This window comes from Notamacropus eugenii, chromosome 2, assembly GCF_028372415.1.
Source record: "Notamacropus eugenii isolate mMacEug1 chromosome 2, mMacEug1.pri_v2, whole genome shotgun sequence".
Classification (NCBI taxonomy): domain Eukaryota; kingdom Metazoa; phylum Chordata; class Mammalia; order Diprotodontia; family Macropodidae; genus Notamacropus; species Notamacropus eugenii.
In genome coordinates this window covers 408,234,501-408,261,875 of record NC_092873.1, presented here as the reverse complement: position 1 = coordinate 408,261,875, position 27,375 = coordinate 408,234,501, and the positions used below count along the sequence as shown (strand labels likewise).

At 39.1% G+C, this 27,375-nt stretch overlaps 1 protein-coding gene and 1 pseudogene across 1 annotated transcript in view; both read left to right on the top strand.

Moving 5' to 3' along the window:
* LOC140529188 (kinesin-like protein KIF28) overlaps positions 1 to 27,375 on the top strand; it is a 48,397-nt gene that overhangs the window by 17,644 nt on the left and 3,378 nt on the right. Inside the window, exons 7-16 of the mRNA XM_072647656.1 lie at positions 1,951 to 2,018; positions 3,035 to 3,177; positions 4,478 to 4,599; positions 6,749 to 6,839; positions 9,155 to 9,209; positions 10,430 to 10,553; positions 12,595 to 12,739; positions 22,514 to 22,632; positions 23,810 to 23,917; positions 27,065 to 27,339. Coding sequence (XP_072503757.1) covers positions 1,951 to 2,018; positions 3,035 to 3,177; positions 4,478 to 4,599; positions 6,749 to 6,839; positions 9,155 to 9,209; positions 10,430 to 10,553; positions 12,595 to 12,739; positions 22,514 to 22,632; positions 23,810 to 23,917; positions 27,065 to 27,339 — 1,250 coding nt within the window. The remainder of the gene's footprint in view (positions 1 to 1,950; positions 2,019 to 3,034; positions 3,178 to 4,477; positions 4,600 to 6,748; positions 6,840 to 9,154; positions 9,210 to 10,429; positions 10,554 to 12,594; positions 12,740 to 22,513; positions 22,633 to 23,809; positions 23,918 to 27,064; positions 27,340 to 27,375) is intronic.
* On the top strand, positions 13,365 to 18,226 carry LOC140530467 (phosphatidylinositol-3,5-bisphosphate 3-phosphatase MTMR14 pseudogene; annotated as a pseudogene).

Here is a 27,375-nt window from a genome sequence, read left to right as displayed (position 1 = left end):
TGAGAGGTAATGAAGATCTGAACCAGGGCATTAGCCATGTGAGTGAAGAGAAGGGCGCAGATGTAAGAGATCTTGGGATGATAGATATCCATTGAGTTTATTTACAAATCATCTTTTAAGGGAGGAGTTGAAGTTGTGAACCTGGATGACTAGAAGGATGGTCATGCCCACCACAGAAACAGGCAAGTTTAGAGAAGAGGGAGGTCAGAGGAACTCCAGGAGGACTGCAGAAGGGGAGAAGATAATGAGTTGCATTTTGTTGGATGAATTGAATTTGAGGATTTATGATAGCACTCTTTGAGTTTCTAAAGGGTAATCATACAGAAGAGGCATGAGCCTTGATCTGTTCACCCCCAGAAGACAGAACCCTGGACTGCTAGGTAGAATTTTCAAAGGAGCAAGTTTAGGCTTTTGCAACAATGTCCTATTCCAAAGTGGAATGGGTTACTTTAGGATGTATTCAATTCTCCCTCACTGGAGATCTTGAAGCAGAGACTGGATGACCATTTATTGGGAATGTGGGAGAAGGGATTCTTGTCATGAACATGAGTTGTAGAGGGGATTTTTGATCATGAACACCTCAGACTCTGAGGTCCCTTCCACCTCTGACATCTGTTATTTGACTCCTCATTCCCTCCCATGTACTGTATCTAATCTGCTGCCAAGTACTGTCCATTCTAGCTTTGTACCATCTCCCGGATACTCCACCTTCTCTCCTCTGACACTGCTACCACCTCAGTACAGGCCCTCATCCCCACATACCTGGACTGGTGCAAGAGCCTGTTTGCTAGTCACCCTACCTCAAGTCTCTCCCCATGCCAGTCCATCTTCTACTTAGTTGTCAGACTGATCTTGTTAAAGCTTAGGTCTGACCATGGCACTCAACCATCCCCCATTCAATAAACTTTAATAGCTCCCCATAACTTCTAGGATCAAATAGAAAATCCTGTTTGGCATTCAAAGCTCTTTGAGTCCTGGTCCCCTTCTGGCTTTCCAGTCTTCTTATACCACTTACCACCCCATCAGTCTGTCCCCCCAGCCATACTCTGTGATCCAATGGTATTGGCCTTCATGCTCTCCCTCATCTCTCAACTCTAGGCATTTTCACTGACTGTTGCCCACATCTGGAATTCTCTCTTCCTGCATCTCAACCTCCTGGCTTCCTTGGCTTCCATCAAGTTCTAGCTAAAATCCCACCTTCTACAAGAAGCCAATTTTTCCTTAATGTTAGTGCCTTCCTAGTTGATTATCTCCAATTTATCTTCTTTTTACAGTTATTTTCATATTTTTTCCCCTTTAGACCATGAGCTCCTTGAGAGCAGGGTTGTTTTTGCCTTTCATTCTAAACCCAATGCTTAACACAGTGCCGGGCACACTGTAAGTGATTAATAAATGATTGTTGACTGACTGACGATACCATTACTATTACTAGCTGGCATATGTACATAGCGCATCAAGTTTTGCAAAGTGCCTTCTAAATATTATCTCATTTGATCCTCAAAACAACTGTGTATCATTCTTATCATTATTCCTATTTTATGACTGAGAAGCAGGTAGAAATGAAGGAACTCGCATTGAATTCAGATGTTCTTGACTCCCGGTCCAGTGTTCCAGACACTGAGTCACCTTGCTGCCTCTTGACTGACTGATTCTGTGAGGGAAGTCATAATTATGTAGACTACGGTAACTGATAGAATCCTAATGGAAATACACAGTATGAATTTGAGTAATATGTCCACTTTGGAGTATTTCATATTCCCATTAATCCTGAAATCTGAACTCACGTCTTCTAAGTGTAAATCTTGTCCTCTTTCTATAATACCATGTTACCTTTCAATCTCTAAAATTTTAGATTCAGTCCTTATTCAGATCCCTTTCATTAGCACCTGGCACAAGGACTCTTTATAAAGCCAAGGGATGGAATTAAAAGTTTGGTGAATGTATTTACAGATTGCTGCTATAAGCCCTGCTGATATCTGTTATGAAGAAACTTTGTCAACTTTAAGATATGCTGAAAGGTAAATTTATGAATATTTATGACTTTTAGTGGTTTCAGATTTTTAAATGAGACAGGTTTATGCAATATTACAGCTCCTGAGTTAACTTTTTTCTTTAAGGGGAAAAGGTAGAGTTGTTAGGAAAAGGAAGAAGTAGATCTGAGGAAAAAAACTAGGATAGAGGGAAATATAGGACTATTTATTCTTTCATTATAGCCTGAGAGTCTCCATTTGGGAGGAGGAAAATATAATAAATTCTATGGGAGCATTTGATTACATAAGTGCTAAAAATATTTTATGAGGAGCAATTAATTCAGGAGTTGTCTGTCTTTCACCGATAACATGTCAGTACTTTTCTTCTGGAATACTACGGAATGGTAATGCTGGAAAGGAGAGGAATTGTTATTGAATCTTGCAGGCGTGAGAGTAAGAGGCATCAACCATTCTGTGAGAGAGCTGGATAGAGCTGTCTGCCATTTTAGCTACATGTGTGATAAACTGTTAAAACAAAAACTTGTTGATAATCTACTCTGTGGAAATGCTGGCCTCCTAGGCATCTTTGGTTTAACCCAAATATTCTCTGGAAATCATGAAAATATTCATTTCTAGCCCTTCCTGTCACCTATAAACCACATCTTAGAATATTTCAGAAACTCTTGTTTACCACTGTGTATTCTGTGGCAATGTCTAGAATTGTTATTTCAACAAAACAACTTGGCACATCCTTGAAAATATGGCTATTTAATCCAGTTGAGCAGGCCTAGACAACAGCTCACTCTTTTACCATTAGAACTCCCTGGCTCATTCATTGGTAGAGAATGGAATTTATTTTAAACTCAAGAGTTTAGAAGTTCACATTATAGAATACTGGGTCACATGGGAGAGAAAAGGGGTCTAGATCAGTTGGATTTTGAATGGACAATGGGTCTATTTCTTAGCTACTATTTGCAATCATTATTTATAAAAGGATGGAGTGTCTGAATGTAGTTGGGTTTTTTGTTGTATTTTTTTTTTTTTTTGGCCTTGGCTTGAGAAAGAACTAAAAAGATAAAAAACAAAGCTGTGATAAATACGAGTCCTACTGAGAAGCTGATAAAAGAACTGAAGGCAGAAAACAACAGACTGTTGTGCAGGCTTGCCGGACTGGGAAATTCAGGGAAAACAGTAGCAGATAAAACAAGTAGGTATTATCAGCTAAAAGCATAAGTCTCTCTCATATAGACTAAGGCAAATAGAAGTGTTGGTTTTGGGGAGGATGGTGTCAGAGGGAGGGAAACTGCCTCCTAAACCCTGTTAGGGTTCATTTAAGCAAAGGCATAATCAAAGCTGGTCCTGAGAGCTTTGCCCAAGGAAGTAGATATAATGTCCAGTGACTCTAAAGTAGACCTACCTATCTGCTACGTGTGGAGTGCTGGGCGTATGCTGGGAATGATTTTAGGAAGAGTAACAAGTAAATGGCTGGCTTATGGTGGAGAGACAATTGTCTCTCCTCTGCCTGCCTCCAACAATTTCAGTTGAGAAGGCAGAGGACTGTGTTTTCGGAATGTGCCCCAACTTACTGAACTAGTGATACCAGAATATGTTTCAACAAGAGCCTTAGATCACTACTATAAGGCACAGCCCTGACCTCATCTAGTAGTAACATGCACTGGGAATCTTCCCAGATCACACGGGTGAATACCTTAACCCTGAGACCTATCCTTTTCAGCTCTATATTCCTGAACTGCCCTCCTTCTTAATAGACATCAGCACACCCTGCTTTTCTTCTTCAGAAATGCCAACATTTTGGACCAGCAGGTCACCTGCTTGTGTTTTTTTGCCTAGCCTACCTCAGGGTGAGTTCAAATCATGAATCTTGAAGGAATAATCACCTGGCAAAGCATTCTTTCTCAAAGGACAAGTCACTCTGTTGCAACTTTCATTAAAGCAAACAATTAGAAATCACTTCATAAACAGGGCTAAATTATAAAGTAAAAATAAAATCAGTATATACTGGACTCTTGACCATTCTCCATAATACAGACGGCTCACAAAGTGGGTTGGATGTTGAACAGAGAAATGTCTCATTAAAAGTTCTTTTTTTTATAAGACTAGTCAGCCCCAATCTGAATGGGTGAATATGCTACATAAGTAAATACATTGGAGGTATCATTTTTTTTAAAGGCAGTTAAGTGCTATTATTCATTGACAAGGGAATTTTCTTAATATCTTTCTGGAATAGAATTTTTATAAGCATTATATTCTTATACACATATATATATGAATATATATATAATATAGGTGTGTGTATGTATGTGTGTGTGTGTATGTATATATATATATATATATATATATATATATATATATATATATATATATATTCCATATAGGTGAACAATACTCAATATGCCTTGAAGATTGGGCCAAGCTATTGAGGGACTATTTTGTCCATATTCTTTGATCCCGTACATCTGATCTTTAAAACCTCACCTTCCTTTCAGAGGAACTGGAGTATTTACTGGCAAAAAACCAACTGCGCCTTCAGACTATACAGATTACATGGGAGCGCCAGCTGGAAGAGGCTCGACAGGAATGGGAAGAACAATATAGTGCAGCTATGCAGGTGAACTTTCTTCTGACTACTAAGGGTTTGGAAATTAATTAGTTTTACCTCCCACTACCTTTCATGAAGTTAAAGAGTCTTGTGTCACATTGAGATTTTTTTCACTCCCAGGCTGGAGCAATCATGGTATGGATGCTTGCTTTTTTAGTGGCTAATTAAAATTCTTCTCATGGGGTAGAAATGAGCATGAAATGTGCCTAAGAAACCCATGCTAATGGATAGATGGGGGAAGTAAAGCCTAAAGTGTTTGCTCAGTATATCCTGAGAAGACACAGGGTAGTGGAAAGAATGGGGCAGCTAGGTGGCACAGTGGCTAGAGTGCCAAGCCCAGAGTCAGGAGGACCTGAATTCAAATCTGGCTTCAGACACTTACTAGCTGCGTGACCCTGGGTGACCTTAACCTTGTTTGCCTCTGTTTCCTTATCTGTAAAATGAACTGGAGAAGGAAATGGCAAACCACTCTAGTGTCTTTGCCAAGAAAACCCCACTGGGGTCACAAAGAGTCAGACAAGACTGTAAATTACTGAACAAGATGTAGAAAGAACACTGAAGTTGGGGATCAGTAGACTGAAGTCCTTAGACTGGATTTGCCACAAAGTTGTTGGGTGACTTTTTGGTTATAGGAGGGGGGAAAGCCTCATGGAGTTATTAAGAGTACTAGATTTTGTTCCAGAGGACCTGAGTTCAAATACTGCTTCTGCTGTTGTATGACTCTGGGCACTGTTCTAGACTTGCTCTACGCATGGAAATGTGGAGGCAAATTTCCACATGGTTTGGATTAGATAACTTCTAATCTCCCTTGCCTCTCTATATTCATGATCCCAAGTCAGTTCCCCTTTCCTGGACCCAGTTTTGATATCTGTCAAGGTAGTAGGTTTGACCAATCTCTAAGTTATGTGCCCCTGGGCAAGTCTCTTAACCCCAATTGCCTCTCAAAAAAAAAAAAAAGGCAATAGAGAGCTAATAAGGCTTTAAAAAAAAATCTCGAATTTCTATAATATGTTCAGCTTGAAAGACAAACCATCAAGGCTGTAGGAAATGCCAAATTGGAGACAATTGGAAGGAGAAAGGAAGATAGGGGCTTCTGAGGTTACATGAAGCAACCTAACCTTGTATTTAGCCTGATAGTCATCTAATACCTTTGAAATGAATGAGGGACAAAGAGCCAACCTATTTCCCAAGCCCTATTTGATCCTCGGCATGAGCAAAATCTAGTTTAAGGGGACAACTGGAGAAGAGGGAGGAAAATCCTGAATAAACAGGGAGCCAGAGAAGCCACGCTAAACTTTTCTTCAGCCCTCCTTCCCAAAACGTTTTCATGTTTCTCCCCCTGGTCATGTCTAAAACCAGCAATAAAGGAAGGAGAAGAGAAGGAAAGGGTGAAGATAAGATAAAAAGAGTGTCATTAAGGGAACAATCTGCCTGAAGAAAGAGAAGATGGGAGCAGATTTGATCAAAAGTGTCAGGAGAAGGGTCAGAGACTGGAGTAAAGGAGGAGAGAATCAGGGACAATGTCAAGAAGTGCTAAGGTATAAAATAACAGAGAAGGGAGAGCTCCTGGCAAAAGTTAATGCAGAGATTGAAGAGTATGTCGTAGGAGTCTGAGAAGAGATGTGGAGCGATGGGAGATGAGGCTAGAAAAGTAGAAATTATGGAGGGTCTTAAATACCAGGCTGAGGACTTTGTATTTTATACTCGAGGTAATAAATGCTCCCTATCCTGTCATTAAAAGATTATATGAAGAAGCCTAGATTATATCTTACCACTGTCCAATTTGATGAATTTCGTTGTATCAGTCTAGTGCCTCAGTTAACCAAATAACGTCCATTCCTGATTGTCTGGAACAGATAATGTCTTGGAACTGACCCTAACTGGGTGATTCTCGGTAATGAAAGCTTCATTTTGATGGAGTGCAAATTTTTATCATTGTCTAAGGAAAAAATGCAAGTACTTAGCATAATGCTATGTTTCCTTATCCAGAGAGACCACTATTTTTTAAAAACTTTTTTCCCCTCTCTCTGTCTTCTGGATTTGGTTAAATTATAATGTTGCCCTATATTCTCTAAAGTAAATAAATAATGTCATTTTCAAAGGAAGTCTGATTCAGATGTGTTCTTGATGGCACCACTCACCCTGGTTTCCTTTCCAGGAACGGCAGATGACAAAGACTTTTCCTTACCTCTTCAATGTCAATGAGGACCCACAACTCACAGGAGTTCTCAAGCATTTCATTCAATCTGGTATTTAACTTACTTTATATTTTTCTGGTAGCACCCAATGTTCTTTACTCCTGCAGCTATTATTAATAACTACATTCTTTCATGTAGTTGCTAGCTAAATTTCACTTCATCTCTCTACGTTACCTTATCCAAATCCTTGTTGTTAACATCTGCAGAACTTGAGGTCATTCCTCCTTTCTTTCTTTTTTTTAAAGTTTTATTGATGTGCCTTGTTTTCATATTACACACATTTACAGACTACCCCCACTTCATGAGTAGTCTCTTGCAGCAAAATAAAACAGTTAAGTAAAATTAGTAATACAGCGGCCTCATCTTGAAGTACATGCAACATTTCACTTCTGTATCATAACCCCTCCTTTCTATTTTTTTTTAATTAACAGAATTGTCTCTTCCTCCCCCTCATCCTATTGAAAAAAATTTTTCTTGTAACAAATATGCATGCAAAAATAAATTCCCTCCACCTCAACGGCTATATCAAACATATATACATATACATGTTGTGTGTACATTATAAACACACACACACAAGCATATGTATGTATTGTGTATATATGCATACATATATGTCTCATTCTCCACCTATCACCTCTTTGTCATGGATAGCGTGTTTGATCTGTTGACCACACTTGTCCCACCTCTCAGAGTTGCTTGTCTGATAGTGTTATGGTATAAATGGCTTTCCTGGTTCTGCTCATCTCATTCTTCATCAGTGAGTTTACTATTTGACTCATGTCTTCCTCTCTACCACAACCCTCCCCATCATGAGGTATGGAGATGGAATATCAATTTTGAGGAGGGTCCATGTTGCCTGAAACATAGAGTGTATGAAAGGGAACAATGAGAAATAATGGAAAAGTATGCTGGAACCAACTTGTGGAAGGTCTTAAGTACTAGGATTATGCCTATATGCATTTTACACTGTTGCCAAAATAATCTTTCCATGACACACCCACTTGGCATCTGGCTTATGACCTCATCATTCAACTGAAACTGTTTACCAAAAAGTAACCAATGATCTCTGTCCTTAAATTACATTTTCTTAATTGACAAAAATCTGTTTATTTACCCTTCCACTCTCCCACCCAATTGGAGAAAAAAAAAAAGAAAGCCATCATAAAAAATATCAGTAGCCAAGCAAAACAAATCCCCACATTGACCGCGTTCAAACAACTTATGTTTCAATCCTCACTGAGATAATTGCCTCTTTATGAGTATCAAAAAAAAAAGAAATGTTGATTATGTTCAATTTATCTTGTATATATCCTTATACAGAAGATATTTGTTTGAATCTTGTCACCCCTTACTGACTGTGAGTGACTTGGAAGCCAGGATTGTCTTTCTTTGTATCTCAGCACATAGAACAAGGTCTGAACATAGTAGGTGCTAAATAAATGTTTATTGACTGACTAATATTAATCAATTGAAAAAGCTAAGCATACAGTATACAGAAACAAACAAATATAATAGTTTTTGATAAACCCAATGATTCTAGCAGCTAGGATATGAACTTATTATTCAGTAATAAATGCCAGAAAAACCAGAAAGCAATCTGTCAGAAACTAGGTATGGACCAACAACTCACACCATATTCCAAGATAAGCTCCAAATGACTGTGATAAAAACAATAAAAATCATCCATAAAATTTTTTAAAAGACAAAAAATAGCCAGGCATAAGAGCACATGCTTGGAAGTCCCAGATCCTGGGGAGGTTGAAGCTATTGCATTACTAGAGTTAAAGAGTCATAAGCCATAGTACACCTAAACTTGATCAGATGTCCACACTGTTTGGCACCAGTATGATGTAGAACATCACGTTGGCCATGAAGGGGCCCTGATTAAAACTTCCATATTGATCAGTATTGGGACCTAGGATAGACCTAGTCTAAAAACAATAACAACAACAAATCCTTAAAAAAAAAAATCTAAAAAAATAAAAAAGTAGGGTAGAAAAAAAGTTATACCATAAATCACTTGGGTTTTCTTTTTACTTTTGAAAAACGTTATTGATAAACTTTGTTTCAACACATTCTACAATGTGCATAATCCCTCTTGACTCCTTCAGAATTTAAACCTTGAAAACAGCACCATAAAAAGTCATGGAGATATACTATTGATCAAAATAAAGAATAAGTGTTTGTTTTATGGCAACAAACCAAGCTTCCTGTTGTTCTTTTAAAATCTGTCACTGTTATTTATTTTTGTTGCCATTTCAAAGCATCTCCTTTCACAGACTTGGGTTAGTTGTACATATTGTTCTTTTGGTTCTGCTTTGTTTTCTATAATTTTTAAAATGGGATATTTTCACATTTTTCAGGTTCATCTGATGTTGGTCAAGCAACTTCAAATAAAATTGTCCTTCAAGGATTAGGGTAAGTTTCTATGAATCTGCACCTTTATTCTGAATCAGTTATTAATTCCTCAGCGTAGATGGGACTCTAAGGAGCTATCTTGTCTATCTCTCTACCCTCAAGCAAGGTCTCACCCAACGCCTTATTGACAGTTGCAAAGGAGATTGAATATCCTCTCCTAATAACTCATTCCAATAGTTACCAACCCAAACTACCAGGAAGTTGTTCCTTTTCTGTAACAGAAATCCACCCTCATATAGTTTATCTGTCTTCAGTGAAGATGGAAAAAGCTAGTTACTATCCTCTGTATTGTAAAATTTCATATACACATATATGCACACACACATAATCTCCATAAAAGTCCTTTGAGATCACATTGTGAAAGTAACTTAGATTTTTAATGGTTACACCAATACATTTGGTATTTACAGTTCCTACCTAGCTAAAAAGACTTTGAATACTGACTCTAAGACAGACTAAATTTTATTTAGAATAGAAATATCAAAGCAAGGAGAAGCAGTGTGGCCCTGTAGAGAACTAGCCTTGAAGCCAGGAAGACCTGGGTGTATGGCACTGGCAAGTCATTGAACCTCTCAGTTGTCTGAGAGGCTAAGTAGCAAAGAAGGTGCAAACCTACATCAGTAGATGGAATTTCCTCATCTGGAAGGAAATGATGAGTCTGATTCCTGTTTCTCTCCCTTTTCTCAGAAATAAAAATCTTGATCCCTATAACTAGTATCTGCTTATATTGGATCCTTTCACTTTGTAATAATGTCATTCTTCTATGTGTACAAATGTTAGTTTTTATCCTCAGGAATCACAGCATAAAAACATTGTAGGCAAGTAGGTAGCACAACAGATGGAGGGTTGGACCTAGAGCCAGGGAGAACTGAATTCACATTTGGCCTCAGGTATTTTCTAGCTGTGTGACCCTGGGAGAGTCACTTACCTCTCTCTCTCTGCCTCGGTTTCCTCATCAGTAAAAGGAGGACAATAATAGTACCTACCTCCCACAGTTACGAGGATGAAATGAAATCGTATTTGTAAAGTGGTTTTTGCAAACTTTAAATCAGTTCACAAACGCTCACTATTATTGTTGTTATCTTTCCAACATCTTATTTGACTTTCCTCCTAACCTAGAGGCTTTTTTTTTTCACACTGAGGAATGGAAAAGAAAAACACTCCTTCTGTTGTTTTTAATGATAACTTTTAAATGATCCATAAATCTTCTGTCCTTGCAGAATTTCTGATAAACATGCCACATTCACCAACATGGATGGAGAAGTGACTGTGACACCACAGAAGAAGTGCAGAGTTGTTGTCAACGGCGTGCCGACGGTGACGGAGACAAAGCTGCAGCATTTGGTAACCTGTCCATCCGCACTCAAGTAAATCAGTGAACAAGCAGGCAGACAGATGAGTAAATGACGAGATAGATAGATAACAGACAGGTAGATAGAGGAATAAATGAATGAGTAGATAGATAATAGACAGGTACATAGATAAATAAACCTAAATATATAAAGTTCCAGGTTAACATGTTTTCTGCCCCCAGAAGAGAGGTGCTGTATAAAAGCAGCAGCAGCTTCAAGGTTTGCAAAACACTTTACAAATGTTACTTCATTTTATCTTTTCAATAACCATGGGAGGCAGGCCCCCATTTTGCAGATGAGAAAACTGAAACTGAGGGAAGTTAAGTAACTTGCCAGGGTCATCCAGTGAAAAAGTGTCTGAAGCTGGATTTGAACTCAGGCTTTCCTAGCTCCAAGTTCAGTTCTGTTTCCATTATGCCCCCTAGCTTCTCTGCATACGTGACTTCATCTCTCTGGTATTTCTACTTTAGATAGATTATCTTTTAGGTATACTTTTAGACATATTATTTAAGTATATTGTTATTAGACCTTTATGGTGGGTGGTGATAGAAGCTGCATTTCACAGATGAGGAACTGAAGACCAGGGAGATAAAGTGAGCCAGTTCTATGTGACTTCAGCTTCATTTGATCTCCTACAGAAACTAGAAATGGTTATTGTTTCTTTAAGAGAACTTAGATCTTGACCAGTTACAGTTTAACTGTCCTTCTTTGAGAAATTTGTGGGACTACAGAACTTTTAACTATTGTTTTAGAGCAGTCCTTAACTTTTTTGTGTGTTGTGGACCCCTTTGGCAGTTGGTGACACGTATGGACCCCTTCAGAATAATGTGCTTAGCGGCATCAGATAAAATACATAGGATTTCAAAGGAATCTAATTATACTGAAAAATAATTCCAATGTTTCAGAGCAGAAAAAAAAAATTTCATTGACCCACATGAAATCTATCCACTGGTTATTTAGGGGTCCATGAATCTTTTGTTCTAGACAGACCATTAGAGATAATGCCTGACAAGAGAGGACTGCATTTCACCTTTATGTTATGAATAAATAAGAAAACTTGGGATACTCTCTATAGACACTGAATGACAAGACTATGTCTCAGAAATAAGAAGTGAAAATGTGGTAGTTAGAGGTAACGTTGTAAATAATTATGTTTTATGTTGTTCTGCTGACGTTATTAATGAAATGTATAGCTAGCAACTTTGATATTTGCTTAAGTCTCATTAGTAAATTAAAGGTTTTGATATGCAGTGAAAAATGAAGAACTGCTTATGAGAAAAGAGGTTTCTTCAGTTTGTTAAGTATTTAATAACCCAGAGTAGAGGCTCAAAGCTAATTGTTTAAATAAAATAGATTTAGGGGTGGGGAACCTGCCACATGTGGCCTCAAGACAGCAGGTTCCCCACTCCTGCATTAGCAGCTCTTAAAATTCCTTCCAACTTTAAAGTTTTGTGATGCTTCAGATCCAAGATATAATGTCTTTGAAGGGAGTATGGGGGCAGGGGGAGATTCTGAAAAGTGCTTTGTGGAACTTTCAGTGCTATGCAAATGCAAATTATTATATATGAGAAGCACAGATTCTTCTAGAATTATGTGACACATTCTTATAAAGATGTGACCTGACTGACTTACTGTTCCTTACTATTCTTAGTCATGTTGTTATCCTTTTAGTTTGTGGGAAGCTAGTTCTTATTCTGTTATATAATACTGACGTTCAGGTCTTCATGGTTCTAATGCCAGTTCTCTATCCATTGTACTACCTTGCCTCTCCTCCACAAATCCCATGTGACCCTGGATAAATCACTTAATGTTTTAGTGCTCTAGTTAATTCTCTAAGACTGTGAATTACAGGGAAGGTGCCAGCTTGCATTGGTAGAGCATGTTTTCCCATCTAGGAATATATCAATAAAATCAGGACTTCCATCCCTATCCTATGCCTTGGACTATGGCAGAATTACAATTCCTTCTCAAAACAGTGATGTTTAATATCAGGAGGGATGTTGGGATCCTTTAATCCACTGTCTTTTCCCTAGGACCGAGTTATTTTGGGATCCAACAGTGCCTACCTCTACGTTGGATTTCCTTCTGAACGTAGCAGCAACGATTGGGTCAGGTTTGATTATGACTTTTTTCAGTCTGAGCTTGCAGCAGCAGAAGGAGTTAGTATAGATAAGTTTGGTAAGTATAACCCACATTTTTTATTTTTGATGTTTCCGATGTGCTGACTTGACTTGATTGTCTCTTACAAGTATCCTTGTTTTCCAAAAATTGTCACCTTTATCGTGTGTCTCTCCTAAAATGGAGATAGATTTGCAGGCCATACATAGGTTCTTTAGATTTCATGGTGTTCATGAGCTTGGATGGGGGGGAAATTACATCTTTATTTTCACTAGATTTTAGTTTCTTTGTAATTTTATGTATTATGTTTTATACATGTAAAAACACAATTCTGAGAAATTTTCCTTAGACCCAATGTAGTCCAACCTCTTTTTTTTTAATAGATGAGGAAACTGAGGCTCTGAAAAGTTAAGTGAATTGTCTAAGGGTACCAGGATTTGAACATGTGTTTTACTTCAAATCCAATACCTTTTATATTCCATTGAAGGCTGCCTCTCCTTCATAAAAGAAGACAAACACCATTAGTTTGCCTGGTAAAATGGTAGTACCCATAGTTAGAAATAATGGAGATAAAGAATATTCATAAATCATCCAAAGTCATTTCTCCTTCCCACCTCCAAATGTTTTTCTTTGAAAAAAATACTCTGATTTATCTTTGTTTCTCTCTGGTCCTTTTCCTGAGGTGATGAATAAGAAGTGGACACATGCTTTATATTCTACACCAACTGTGCTGCTGGTTGTTCCATCTTCCACAGGTGCCCCTTCTGGGCATGACCTCCCTTCTGACCTTCCTTTCTTCATTTGGGGTTCAGCTCAGATATCTTGACTACAGGAAACCTTTGTGGATCTCTCTCTGCTCTGTCTTAGACTTATCTTATATTTACTTGTCTGTTTACATATGATGCCTCTGATCAGAATGTAAACTTTTAAGGGCAGGGATGGTTTTTTGGTTTTGTATATTGAGAAGCTGTATAGTTAGGTGTGAAAGTAATTTCATTAAAACTGAGGAAGTATATAGTATCTTTTTTTTTTTTATTTTGTAATGTTTAACAATCACTGCCATACAATTGCGATTTTATCCCTCCCCACCTACTCCCCACTACCCCCCTCCCTCCCCACGACTGCATACAATTCTGTATAGATTCTACATATACTTTCCTATTGAGTATATTTTCACTATAGTCATGCTATGTAGTCAGACTAAGATAAATGAAAGAAATCGTATAACAAATCAGAACATGATACACAAACACATACACATACACAAACATGATCTGCTACAATATGTGAGTGACTTCCATATTTCTCTCTCTGAGTGTGGCAGGCATTTTGCCTTGAGATCCTCCATTGGGATTTTTTTTTTTTTTGGTAAGAAGTTCTTGTGTTATTACAAAAATCTAAGTCTACCAGAAAAAACTCTCACACACTGTGGTTGTTGCTGTGCATAAAGTTCTCCTGGTTCTGCTCCTTTCACTCAGCATCAGGTCATATAAGTCCTTCCAGGCCTCTCTGAAGTCTTCTGGTTCATCATTTCTTATGGCACAATAGTACTCCATTACATTCATATACCATAATTTATTCAGCCATTCCCTAATTGATGGACATCCCCTTGACTTCCAGTTTTTGGCAACTACATAGAGTGCTGCTATAAATATTTTTGTACATGTGGGACCCTTTCCCATTTTTATGATCTCTTGGGGATATAGTCCTAGTAGCGATATTGCTGGGTCAAAGGGTATGCACATTTTTGTAGCCCTTTGGGCATAGTTCCAAATTGCTCTCCAGAATGATTGGATGTGCTCGCAGCTCCACCAACAATGAATTAGTGTTCCAACTTTCCCACATCCTCTCCAGCATTTATCATTTTCTTGTTCTGTCATGTTTGCCAATCTTATAGGTGTGATGTGGTACCTCAGAGTTGTTTTGATTTGCATCTCTCTAACCAATAGTGATTTAGAGCATTTTTTCATATGATTATAGATAGCTTTAATTTCTTCCTCTGAAAATTGCCTGTTCATATCCTTTGACCATTTATCAATTGGGGAATGACTTGTATGATTATACATTTGGATCAGTTCTCTATATATTCTAGAAATGAGGCCTTTATCCCCGAGCTTAGCTGTAAAAATTCTTTCCCAATTTACTACATCCCTCCAGATTTTGGTTGCATTGGGTTTGGTTGTGCAAAAACTTCTCAGTTTAATGTAATCAAAGTTATCCATTTTGCATTTCATAATGCTTTCTATCTCTCCTTTAGTAAAGAATTCTTCCCTTCTCCATAGATCTGATAAATACACTATTCCTTGCTTCTCCAGTTTATTCATGGTATCAATCTTTATACCTAAATCATGTACCCATTTGGACTTTATTCTTGTGTACGGTGTCAGGTATGGGTCTATGCCTAATTTCCGCCACACTGTTATCCAGTTTTCCCAGCAATTTTTGTCAAACAATGAGTTCTTATCCCAGAAGCTGGGGTCCTTGGGTTTATCAAACAGAAGGTTGCTATATTCCTTGCCTACTGCATCTTGAGTGCCAAGTCTATTCCACTTGTCTACCTCTCTGTTTCTTAGCCAATACCAAGTGGTTTTGATAATTGCTGCTTTATAGTACAGTTTGAGGTCTGGTAGCGCTAGGCCACCTTCCCAAGCATTTCTTTTCATTAGTCCCTTTGATATTCTGGACCTTTTGTTTTTCCAAATGAATTTTGATATTATTTTGTCCAGCTCTAGAAAGTAATTGTCTGATAGTTTAATTGGTATGGCACTAAATAAGTATATTAATTTGGGTAGAATTGTCATTTTTATTATATTAGCACGGCCTACCCATGAGCAACTAATGTTTTTCCACTTACTTAAATCTGACTTTATTTGTGCAAAAAGTGTCTTGTAATTGTGTTCATATAATCCCTGGGTTTGTTTTGGCAGGTAGACTCCTAAGTATTTTATACTGTCTACCCTAACTTTAAATGGGATTTCTCTTTCTATCTCTTGCTGTTGGACTTTGTTGCTAATATATAGGAATGCAGAAGATTTGTGTGGGTTTATTTTGTACCCTGCAACTTTGCCAAAGTTGTTTATTAATTCAAGTAATTTTTTACTTGAATCTCTGGGATTCTCTAGGTAAATCATCATATCATCTGCAAAGAGTGATAACTTAGTTTCTTCTTTGGCTATTTTAATTCCTTGGATATCTTTATCTTGTCTAATTGCTACAGCTAACATTTCTAGTACCATATTAAATAATAGTGGTGATAATGGACAACCTTGTTTCACCCCTGATCTTATTGGGAATGCATCTAGCTTATCCCCATTGCATATAATGCTTGCTGAAGGTTTTAGATAGATACTGCTTATTATTTTATGGAAAGTTCCCTTTATTCCTACATTCTCCAATGTTTTTAGTAGGAATGGATGTTGTATTTTGTCAAAAGCTTTTTCTGCATCTGTTGAGATAATCATGTGGTTTTTGTTAGCTTTGTTGTTGATATGATCGATAATGCTAATAGTTTTCCTAATATTGAACCAGCCCTGTAGTCCTGGTATGAATCCTACCTGATCATAATGTATTAATCTCGTGATAAGATGCTGTATTCGTTTTGCTAGAATCTTATTTAAAATTTTTGCATCTATATTCATTAGGGAAATTGGTCTATAATTTTCTTTCTCTGTTTTGTCTCTTCCTGGTTTGGGTATCAAAACCATATTTGTATCATAGAAAGAATTTGGGAGGACTCCTTCTTCCCCAATTTTCAAGAATAGTGTATGTAGTATTGGAATTAACTGTTCTTTAAATGTTTGATAGAATTCACTTGTGAATCCATCTGGCCCTGGAGATTTTTTCCTAGGGAGTTCATTGATGGCTTGTTCAATTTCTTTTTCTGAGATGGGGTTGTTTAAGTATTCAGCTTCCTCTTCTGTTAATCTGGGTAATTTGTATTTTTTAAAATATTCATCCATCTCGTTTAGATTATCGAATTTGTGGGCATAAAGTTGGGCAAAAGTATATAGTATCTTGATCAGAAAATTACTATTAAACAGTAGGCACCTTGACCAGTGCTCTAGGCATCTTTGTCTCTCTGGGAGTAAGTAGGTAACAGCCTTTCACTTGGCAGATCCTCTTGGCATACATGAATGAATGAATGAATAAGTCTTTTGAACTCTGACACTTGCTAAATGCAAGTTCACTGACTTCCAGGACCCAAGATGGTAGAGTAAGCAGTAAATCCCTGTAACTCTCCCATATTTACCTCCAAACAACCATAAAACAGCACCCCAAAACAAATCATGGAACCCTAGAACCAGCAGAGTCAGATGAAACAATCTTTGAACCCAAAAAACTTGGAAGATTGGGGAGCTCAGTTCAGGACAGGATACATCCCAGCAAGCCAGAAACAATCCCCACCTCAGCAGACCTAGTGCAGGAGACTAGGCAAACACCAACACCAGGTTCCCCTATGGGCTTTAGCATAGTCAGGGGAACTGACAAACTCCCGACTCTGAAAACTGCCACATGCTCCAGCGACCAGACCTCCATGCACTTCAGTGTAGCCCCAGGCAAATGGGTAGATGACCCTACGAATGCCTAGGCAAACACCTCTCTTCATCTCCCAAGGGACTGATCCATGCAACTCTGAAGCCTGCTGAGATCCTCTATCTGACTGTGGCCTATGACTGGTTTCTTTTTGGATAAGCATTGGTAGATCAACTCAGCAAAGGAGAGGAGATTTTCTTCTGCTTCAGTTTTTTGAAGCATATCACCTCTGAGGAGTTCACTTCTCTGAAGTCACAGAGAGGCAAGAGCCTTCCAGCCAGGGACATATGCTTCCCTTAGATGACTTCTGTGTTCTGAAAAAGAGGTGTCCAGGGTAGCACAACCAGACTAAGTACAACTTCCTTCTTGTCACTGAGTTCCCCAAGAGCAACTAGGAGCTTCCCCTCTGAACCTATGGACCCAAGCTCCACAGAAGCACAGACACAGGCAGCAAGAGTCATACATCTTCTGTCCAGACTGTGTCCTGGAACCAACCCCAGTGATCAGAAGACAAACAGACCTCCTATCAAGAGATTGTGGAAGCCAAGTTTTCTGGTTCCTCATCCTCTTTCCATTCTGACAACTTCCCCAAAACCAGATTAAAGGGCCACTCCTTGTCCAGACCCTCCATCTCTATAGACTATGGCAGCTGGCAGATGGTAATGGACCGTGGCAGTATTCAGGAGTGGGCATTTCTTACCATGGACTCCTCTCTCCCTTTCAGCTTCTCAGATGAGCTCCCTAACATCTGTCTGTTTATAGCACAGAAGAAGTCTGTTCAACCTTGCTGGCTACCTACAGCAGCGCAGTGAGATTCAAATCAATGACTCCCAACCCCTCGGGGGCCACTGGAGGTGTCCTTGAGCAGCTTGCTCAGGGAGCAGGACTCATTAGTGTATTCAGTAGCACTCTGTGAATCATTACAGACTCATATAATCTGTTCTGCCCCTTCCACCTCCCCCAGCTGAGCCAGTGGAGGAATCAAAGTCTTGAAAAGCCTGAAGTAGTGGGATTTCCCCCAAGGTCCTCTCTGAGGGAGTCTTTTGCCACCACTTGGCAGCCCACAGGTATGTGCCCAAGCTGTGGGCTGTCTCTGCAAAACTGTAGATTTCTGACTGTGACCTTTACCCTCTATACCCTTTTTTGGTCTTCCTTAGCCCTGTCTGCAAAGCTTTTCCCCCAACCCCCATCCCTTCAACACAAACTTCCAGTTTTGTCCATTCTCAGTATGGTTGATCCCTCCCTTCACCACTGGAAATTGCAGTGCTCTGAGAAGCCCCATCAAGACAGCATTTCTGGGAGGAGTCCCTTGTCTAAGCAAACTGACAGCCTCCAGCATGCCTCAGGGCCTCAGCTGTGCTTTGGTTTATGCTGGGGAAACACACAAACACCCCAGCAGCCTCAGCACACACCAGACACCAGCACTAGGACCCTGACCCAGAACCAGGTAGGCTACCAGACCCACTATGGCCTCCAGCAGTGCCAGCACCTCTCAGCACAGCACCAGACACAGGGGTCCCCTCTGAGCCTCAGGGCAACATCAATGCAGTACCAGGTAAACAACCAGGGCCTGTGTCCCCAGAGATAGTGTCCCTTCCACTCTGGAAGCAGAGCTCAAATTTAAAAGAAAGGAAAAAGGTCAAAAAAGATGAGCAAAAAACAGCAAAAAGAGAATCTGACCACAGCAAGTTATTATGGTGACAGGGAAGATCAAGACACCAAGTCAGAAGAGAACAACAATGTCAAAACACCTGTGGGTAAAACCCCAAAGAAAATCTAGGAGTGATCTCATTCCCAGAAAGAACTCATGGAAGAGCTCTAAAAGGAACTTAAAAATCATGTAAGAGAGGTAGAGGAAAATGGAAAAGAAATGAATGATGCAAGAGAATTATGAAAAAAGAATCAACAGCTTAGGAAAAGAAAACAGCTGCTTAAAAAGTAGAGTGGGCCAGATGGAAAAGGAGATACAAAAATCCACTGAAGAAAACAACTCAAAAAGCACGGTTGGTCAAATAGAAAAGAAAATACAAAAACTAATTGAGGAAAACAGTTCCTTAAAAGTTGGAATTGGGAAAATGGAACCTAATGACTGTCAGACATCAACAACCATCAGTAACAAATTCAAAAGAATGAAAAAAGTGGAAGAAAATTTAAAATACTTCATGGAAAAAACAACTCACCTAGAAAATAAATCCAGGAGAGACAATATCAGAATCATCAGACTACCTGAAAGTTGTAATCAAAAGGAAGATCTAGACAGCATCTTTCAAGAAATTATCTAGGAAAACTGCCCTGATCTCCTGGAACCAGAGGGCCAAATAGGCATTGAAAGACTCTATTGCTCCCTTTAGGGAAGAGATCCCAAAATCAAGACTCCAAGGAACATGATAGCCAAATTACAGAACTATCAGGTGTAGCGTTAACACGATATTCAGAGCGCCTACAGCATCTGTGAATATGCTGGCACAGATCTGAATCAGACTCTCAGTACAGAAGGCAGAAGAAAAACATTTATGCAGACACCAGAAAGCCAAATCCATCATATACACAGTAACAATGCAGAGGGCAACACCAGCCCCAAGCCTTCCCTCTGTTTGGCTTCCCACAAACTAGCTCTCTCAAACAAATCACCAACAAGGTCTCTCACTCATGCTAGTCAGCCAGCCTGCTTTCTCACCCTCACTTCTGACTGCTTTCTGACCAGTCTCCTCTCAGCTCTGCTCTACCCTTCCTGCTCCATCCTTTCTCTTCTACCCATTCAGCAAACTCCTCCCACCGCAGGCTCCATGTGACTCAGACTTCCATGTGACCCAGGCAGGTCACATGGACCTATTAATGAATGGGAAAGATCTTCCCATTTAAATTACCATTACATCAGGTCAAGGAAGAAATATTGCAAGTGGTCAGAAAGAAATATTTCAAATTTCAGGGAGCCACAATCAGGATGACACAAGAGTTAACAGCTGCAACATTAAATGATGGGAGAACATGATATTCTGGAAGGCAAAGGAGTTAGGACTACAACCAAGAATCACCTACTTGCTGAAATTAAGCATAATACATCAAAGGGAGAAAAATGGTTATTCAGTGAAATAGAAGGATTTCAAGGTTTCATATGATCAGAATTTCATATGATCAGAAACAAAAAATTTGATCTCCAATATCAGGATCCAAGAGAAGCCTAAAAAGATAAAAAAGGATAAGAAAACATAAGGGATTCAATGGAGTGGGACTGTTTACATCCTTACATGGGAAGACGATATTTGTGATTCTTAAAAATTGTACCACGAATAGTACAGCTAACAGGAAGATACAGAGACAGAGGAGAGATGGGTATAAGGTGAATCTGAGGGAATGACATAAAAATAATGAAGGTATGAGAAAGAGGAGTACACTGGGAGCAGAAGGGAGAAAGAGAATGGTGTGAATTGTTTCACATGAAGAAATGCACAAAACCTATTACAGTAGAGGGTGGGCAGTGGGCATCTTTTGAATCTTACTCTCATCACTATTGGTTCAAAGACAGAATAATATATACAGTCAATTGAATACTGAAATCTATCTTGCCTAGCAGGAAAGTAGGAGGGGAGGATATTAAGGAAAGGGGGAGTGAGGACTGACTGAAAGAGAGGGCAGACCAGGGGAAGTGGTAGACAGAAGCAAAACACTGTTGAGGAAGGAAGGGGTGAAAGGAAAGAGAGGAAAAACAGGAGGAAAAATGGATAGAAATATACAGTTAGTAATCACAACTGTGAATGTGAGTAGGATGAACTCTCCCATAAAATGGAAGTGGATAGCAGAGTGAATCAAAAACCAGTCCTACAATATATTATTTACAAGAAATACACTTGAAGCAGAGAGGTACACACAGAGTAAAGATAAGGGGCTGGAGCAGAATCTATTATGCTTCTACTGAAGTAAAAAAAAAAAGTAGCAATCCTGATCTCAGACAAAGCAAAAGCAAAAATAGACTTAATTAAAAGAGATAAGGAAGGAAACTACATCTCGCTAAAAGGTGCCATAGACAATGAAGTAATATTAATACTGAATATATATGCACCAAGTGGTATAGCTTCCAAATCCTTAAAGGAGAAGTTAAGAGAGTTTCAGGTTCATGACCAAACAAGAGATGGAGAGCATTACAAAATATAAAATATTAAATTTAAAAGTTTTTGCACAAACAAAAGCAATGTAACCAAGATCAGAAGAAAAGCAGCTTTACAGCAAGTATCTCTGATAAAGGCCTCATTTCTTAAATACATAGAGAACTGAATCGAATTTATAAGAATACAAGTCATTCCCCAGTTGATGAATGTAAAGAATATGAACAGGTAGTGTTCAGATGAAGAAATCAAAGCTATCTATAGGTATGAGAAGAAGTGCTCTAAATCACTTTTGATTACAGAAATGCAAATTAAAACTCTGAGGTACGACCTCACATGTATCAGATTGGCTAATATGACAGAAAATGATACATGTTGAAGAGGATGTGGGAAAATTGGGACACTAATGTATTGCTGGTGGAGTTGTGAACTGATCCAACCATTCTGGACAGCAATTTGGAACTGTGCCCAAAGGTCAACAAAACTGTGCATACCCTTTTATCCAGCAATACCAGTCCTAGCTCTGTATCACAGAGAGCATAAAAAAAGGAAAAGGATCTACCTGTGCAAAAATATTTACAGCTGCCCTTTTCATGGAAATACTGGAAACCGAGGGGATGGCCCATCAATTGAGGAATGACTGAACAAGCTGTGGTGTATTAATGTAATGGAATACTATTGTGCAATAAGAAATGATTTTAGAAAAACCTGGAAAGACTTGTATGAACTGATGCAAAATGAAATAAGTAGAATCAGGAAAACATTGTACACACTCTCAGTGACATTGTGTGATGATCAGCTGTGAGTGACTCAGCTTTTCTCAGCAACACAGTGATCTAAAACAAGTACAAAGGATCATGAAGTAAGATGCTATCAAATCTAGATAAAGAACTAATGGATTCTGAATGCAGATCGAAGCATATTTTTTTCACTTTATTCTTTTTCATGGTTTTTTCCTTTTGATCTGTTTCTTTCACAACTGTGACTAATAGGGAAATATGTTTTACATGATAACACATGTATAATCTATATCAAATTGTTTATCATTTTCACAAGAGGGGAGAGAGAAAATTTGAAACTTAAAAATCTCACAAAAATGAATGCTAAAAATTATCTTGGCATGTAATTGGGAAAAATACTATTAAAAATAATAAATGAAAGTTCAATTAATTTTCATTTAATTTCTGTTTCTTAAAAGGTGCTATAAATAATAAAGGTGGGAAAGTTGATCCTAGTGTTCTGGCTGTATTCCAGGATTATATTAAATTGATACCCTTGGTTGCAGAAGCAAATCAAATGAGTGAAGAACTAATGAAGGTAATTTAGCATTGCTGGTGTAGCCCAACCAGTGTCCCTTTACTTCCCCTCAAATACCTGGTACTTTTAATTTGGTTAGTCCCTTTCTGGGTGTATCTTTTGCTTACACACGCACCCTTAGGTGTAGACAGGTGCCACAGAGGGTAAAGCAGCACTGGGCTTTGAGTCAGGAAGACCTGAATTCAAATCCTGCCTCAGATATTTAGTAGCTGGGTGACCCTAGACCAGTCTCTTGATCAGCTTTTGGTTTCCTCGTGTAAAATGAGTAGGTTTGAGTTTGATTGCTTCCAAGCCCCTTACTGCCTCTAAATCTGTAATTCTGTGAGATCTGTATAGATTCCTCTCTCCAAAAAGAAGACAATTCAAAACCACATGGATTAGAGTGAACTTAGCATGGAGCAATATTTTAAATTTAAACAGACACCCCACAGATTCAGAATCTCTTGACTTCCATGAAGACTGTGTCACGACTGCTACCCTGATAGAAGCATAGCATCTTCAGAGAGGTTCATTAGAATGGCTGATCAATGTGATCCCTTTTCTGAGATTCTTAACTAGAGCTGGGGAGGCTGAGGCGAGCAGATAGCTTGAATTCAGGTAGTCTGAGCAGCAGTGAGGCTAAGAAACCCTTGAAGGTGGAGAAAGGGCCACCAGATTGTCCCTAAGCATGTGTGATTTGGCTCAGACCAGCAAGGGAGTGGGTCCAGGCTTCTACGATGATCAGCAGTGGACCCCACCACTGAAATTCCAGTCTGGGTAAGATAGGGAAATCTAGCCTCAAAAAATAGAATAAAACTAGAGTTGGTATTAAAATAATATCCTTGGTTTAATCAGGTAATATATAATAACTGAAAGAAACCTTAGTGCTCATTGAGTAGAATCTCTCATTTTAAAGACACATGACCCTGGAAGTTGTTCAAGGTCATACAGCTAATCTTATGTCAGAGTGAGAAGTAGAACCTGACTGATCTATCCTCATGATGTGCTAACATGAAGGAAGTTTGGGTTTGACCTGTTCGTATGTACCACCTTCAATTCCCTTGAGCAGGAATAAACTGTTTAGGCCAGCACACATCACAAAGTTCATTTCTTAGCTGTATGTGGAAGATGATAAGAGAATGTATCCTGTAGACTGATGAAGTTAGAATAGCCTTTTGAAAAGTGTTTCCTTTTCCAGGGGCTTAAATTGGAGCTAAAAGTGAAGAATCTGGCATCAGCTGATTCTACAGGTTATGATTTGCAGAAGGAAGTCATAGTGAAAGTGACCAACAGAGAGACTCAAGAGGTGAGGCTGTGTGGGGGGAAGGCATGGACATTCATTTGCAGGTGATGTGCTTCATCTGAAAATGTTTCCCTCATCCATGGGAAGCAAAGAATAACAAATGTAGGTGAACAAATGGTGACACAAAGACAAACTGAAGAATCTGTTCAAAAGGTAAAGAAACCATGATGTCCCATGTAATAGACATTCAGAACAATGGGACTGATTTGGAAGACCAAGCAAGGAGTACAAACCTGAGTTTAATCTGTATTTCAGAAGAAACCAGTACAGAAAGGAAGCTCTCCTAACAAAATAAAACAGAAAAAAGAAAGTGTTTTCCTGGAAGCAAATGCTTTTTACCCATTTCCTATTCTTTTGTCTATTTGAAAGGTTGTTGTTGGGTTGTTTTTCAATTGTGTCCAACTCTTTGTGATCCCTTTTGGAGTTTTCTTGGCAAAGATATTAAAATGATTTGCCATTTCCTTGATCAGCCCATTTTATAGATGAGGAAATTGAGGCAAACTGAGTTAAGTGACTTGCCCAGTCACACAGCTAGTTATATGTCTGAGGCTAGGTTTGAACTCAGGAAGATGAGTCCTCCTGACTCCAGACCTGGCACTCTATCCACTGTGCCACTATTTCAGATGTTAATACTGGTTATAAACCACTGGCATCCAGTGGAGAAAAAAATGGTGAGGATGGAGAAAATTGTACAATTTTCTTGGTCAACTTGATGAGAGTTGGAAAGGTACAAGAACCACAAGACTAGAGTTCCCTGGGTGGGCTGTCCTGAAAGAATTGAGGGACTCAAACATTGCTGAGGTCAAGGTGGCAAAGATTTATTATGCTTTTCAGCAGGCAAGAGTTCTTAGGGAAGCTGCAACCTTAAAGGGGTAGTGTTAAAGTTTATATAGGATATTCTGTAATAAAACATGTGCCAAATATGCTAACTAGGTGATTAAGGGTGGGATTACAGAGTGGTTACAGAGTGGTTAGTTCTTAAATGAACATGTACCTGTGAAGGTATTTTACCCAGAGTTCATCGGGAAATGGCCCAAAGTGGGGGTTACATGGAGGTGTGGTTTTTGGCTTGAAACATCACTAAGTCAACTAACAGGATTGACTGAGAAATACCCAGGCTGCCCCCATCATTGTCTTGTTGGACAAGATAAATGTAAGGGAGCATACACATGTCTAAGTCTAGGATACTAAGTCAGTGAATAGTAAATAACTTGATGACCCAGTACACAGCCAGTTCACAGCTGGTTCAGACTAATAAATTCAGTAGGTGCAGCTGGATACTGTATCAGGAAGAGAGATCCAGGACAGGCAGTCCTTGGGCTAAGGAGAAACTGCCTGGGATAGTGTTGGGTTTTTTTTGAGGCTAGGGAGAAATGTAATTTTAGGCTTGAGGTCCAAGCACAGGCACCCAAGCACCCTGTCAAATTCACTCCAACTTTAAAAATCCAGAAGCTGTTTTTTTATATGTCATATAAGTCTAGATTCAAACTCCATCCTTAGACATTTATTCACTTGTCATAGGTATTTATATCATCTATCAGATATGCTAGAGTGGTGGTTCCTTTCAAGTACAGGTTGGACTAAATGACTGATAAGGCCCCTTCCAATTCACAAATGCTGTGATTCTGACCCTGTGCAAGGCATTTAAACTCACCATGCTTCAATTTTCCAACTTGAAAAATGAGGTTAGCCTCAATGACTGCTAAGGTCTCTTCTGGCTCTAGAACCATGTCCCTGATCCCTCAGTGAAGAAAAGAAGAGCTAGTCCCCATCAAATAATAGCTTTGATATACCTGATGCCTTATGAAGCTACTTGCTCTGTCTTCTCTCTTCAGTTGAATAGTCCTCTAGTCTCCCTTTCCCTTCTAGGTCTGCTCTTTGGGCCCTTTTCAAAATCTTTCAACCGGACACGATATTCTAGAAACTTGTATGTGTACAAAATAAAGGAAAATCATCATGAAAAGTAATGGCTGGAAAGGAAACGAGAGCCAGTCAACAACCTATGGGCAACCTGGGAAGTACACTAAGACGCTAGAGGTACAAGAACAAAAGAAAGGATTCTATGGGAAACCTGTGATGAAACATGGACCAGTCTCCATGGGGAGACAGGGTCTGTGGGTCTTGTGAAGGCTGTATCTACACTGATAAAATCACAAATTTCAGTGATAAGTAATAAAATAAAAAGTGACGGTTGTGATTTGTAATGAAAAAAAGGGTACAAATGATTGTTCACAAGACACAATTAGAACATAAAATTCCGAACTTGCTGAACTCCTGAAGTTCTTAAACATTTTCTTCTGAGTTGCACATAGAACGCTGCAGCTTCCTAAATGACTGGTGACTTTTATGAATTTTCTGCGGCAGTCATGCACCACATCTGTGGGAGGTTCTGCAAGCTAGGACTGTTGGAAAGACTAGGAGAAATGGTTTGGGATTGAGATGGTCAGCTCTTGCTCTTTTTCACTTCCAGATGTATGTGTTTTGGGATGTGTTAATCTAAAACTGCATTTTCCAAGTGTGGGTGTGAGTTCAGTTGTTTGGACATCATGCGAATGATGCAAGATTCAGATTCTGAGCCCTGTGGCCTTCCCTTAGTGATCACAGACTGCATCACTAAGCCTGGCCTGCCATTGCATCAGGTAGATGCAAGAGATTAAGTTGACTAACAACACAGCACACTTCCTACTTATGACCTTGTAATAGTAGCTTGATCTTGGTAAACTGATCACCCATTCCACTGTCCTGATTCATTCAACTGAATTCAGCAAATACAATGAAGTGCCTACTCAGAGGCAGCTAAGTAACACAGGTGGTAAGAGAGCTGGACTAGGAGTCAAGAAGGCCTGAGTTCAAATTTAGCTTCACTTCCTAGCTGTGTGACCCTGGCCACGTCACTTTACCTTTGTTTGCTTCCATTTCCTTATCTGTAAAATGAGCTAGAGAAAGAAATGCAAAGCACTGCAGTATCCTTGCCAAGAAAACTAGATAGACAACACGATCCAGGAGGTGAAAAAGAGTTGGACGCAACTGAACGACTTAACAACTCTCCCAGGCCTGATTACCTGAGAACATTACATTCATCCAGTTAGGATAAAAAGAGCTAAAAAAAAAATCTATTACAATGTTACTGATCTTACTTTGCTTTTCCAGGTGTGGATGTGGTCTAAAGCCAAGTTCATTAACAGGAAATACCTAATGGAGGAAATTTACCAGCACTTTCTGGATGGAGAAGACATCCATGTAGCTCAAGAAGACGACCCATTCTGGGATCCTGTGGAGGCCATTCATTTAGGATCTGCTCATGTCTGGCTCCAGTCTCTTGCTTATTGCATGAAACTGGAAGAACAGGCAGAACTTTTGAACTCGGAAGGGCTAGAAGAGGCCGTCGTACTCATCAACATAATCCCATGCTCCGGAACAGGAGAGTAGGTTTCTTCCTTCTCTTCTTTCCTTCTTTTGAA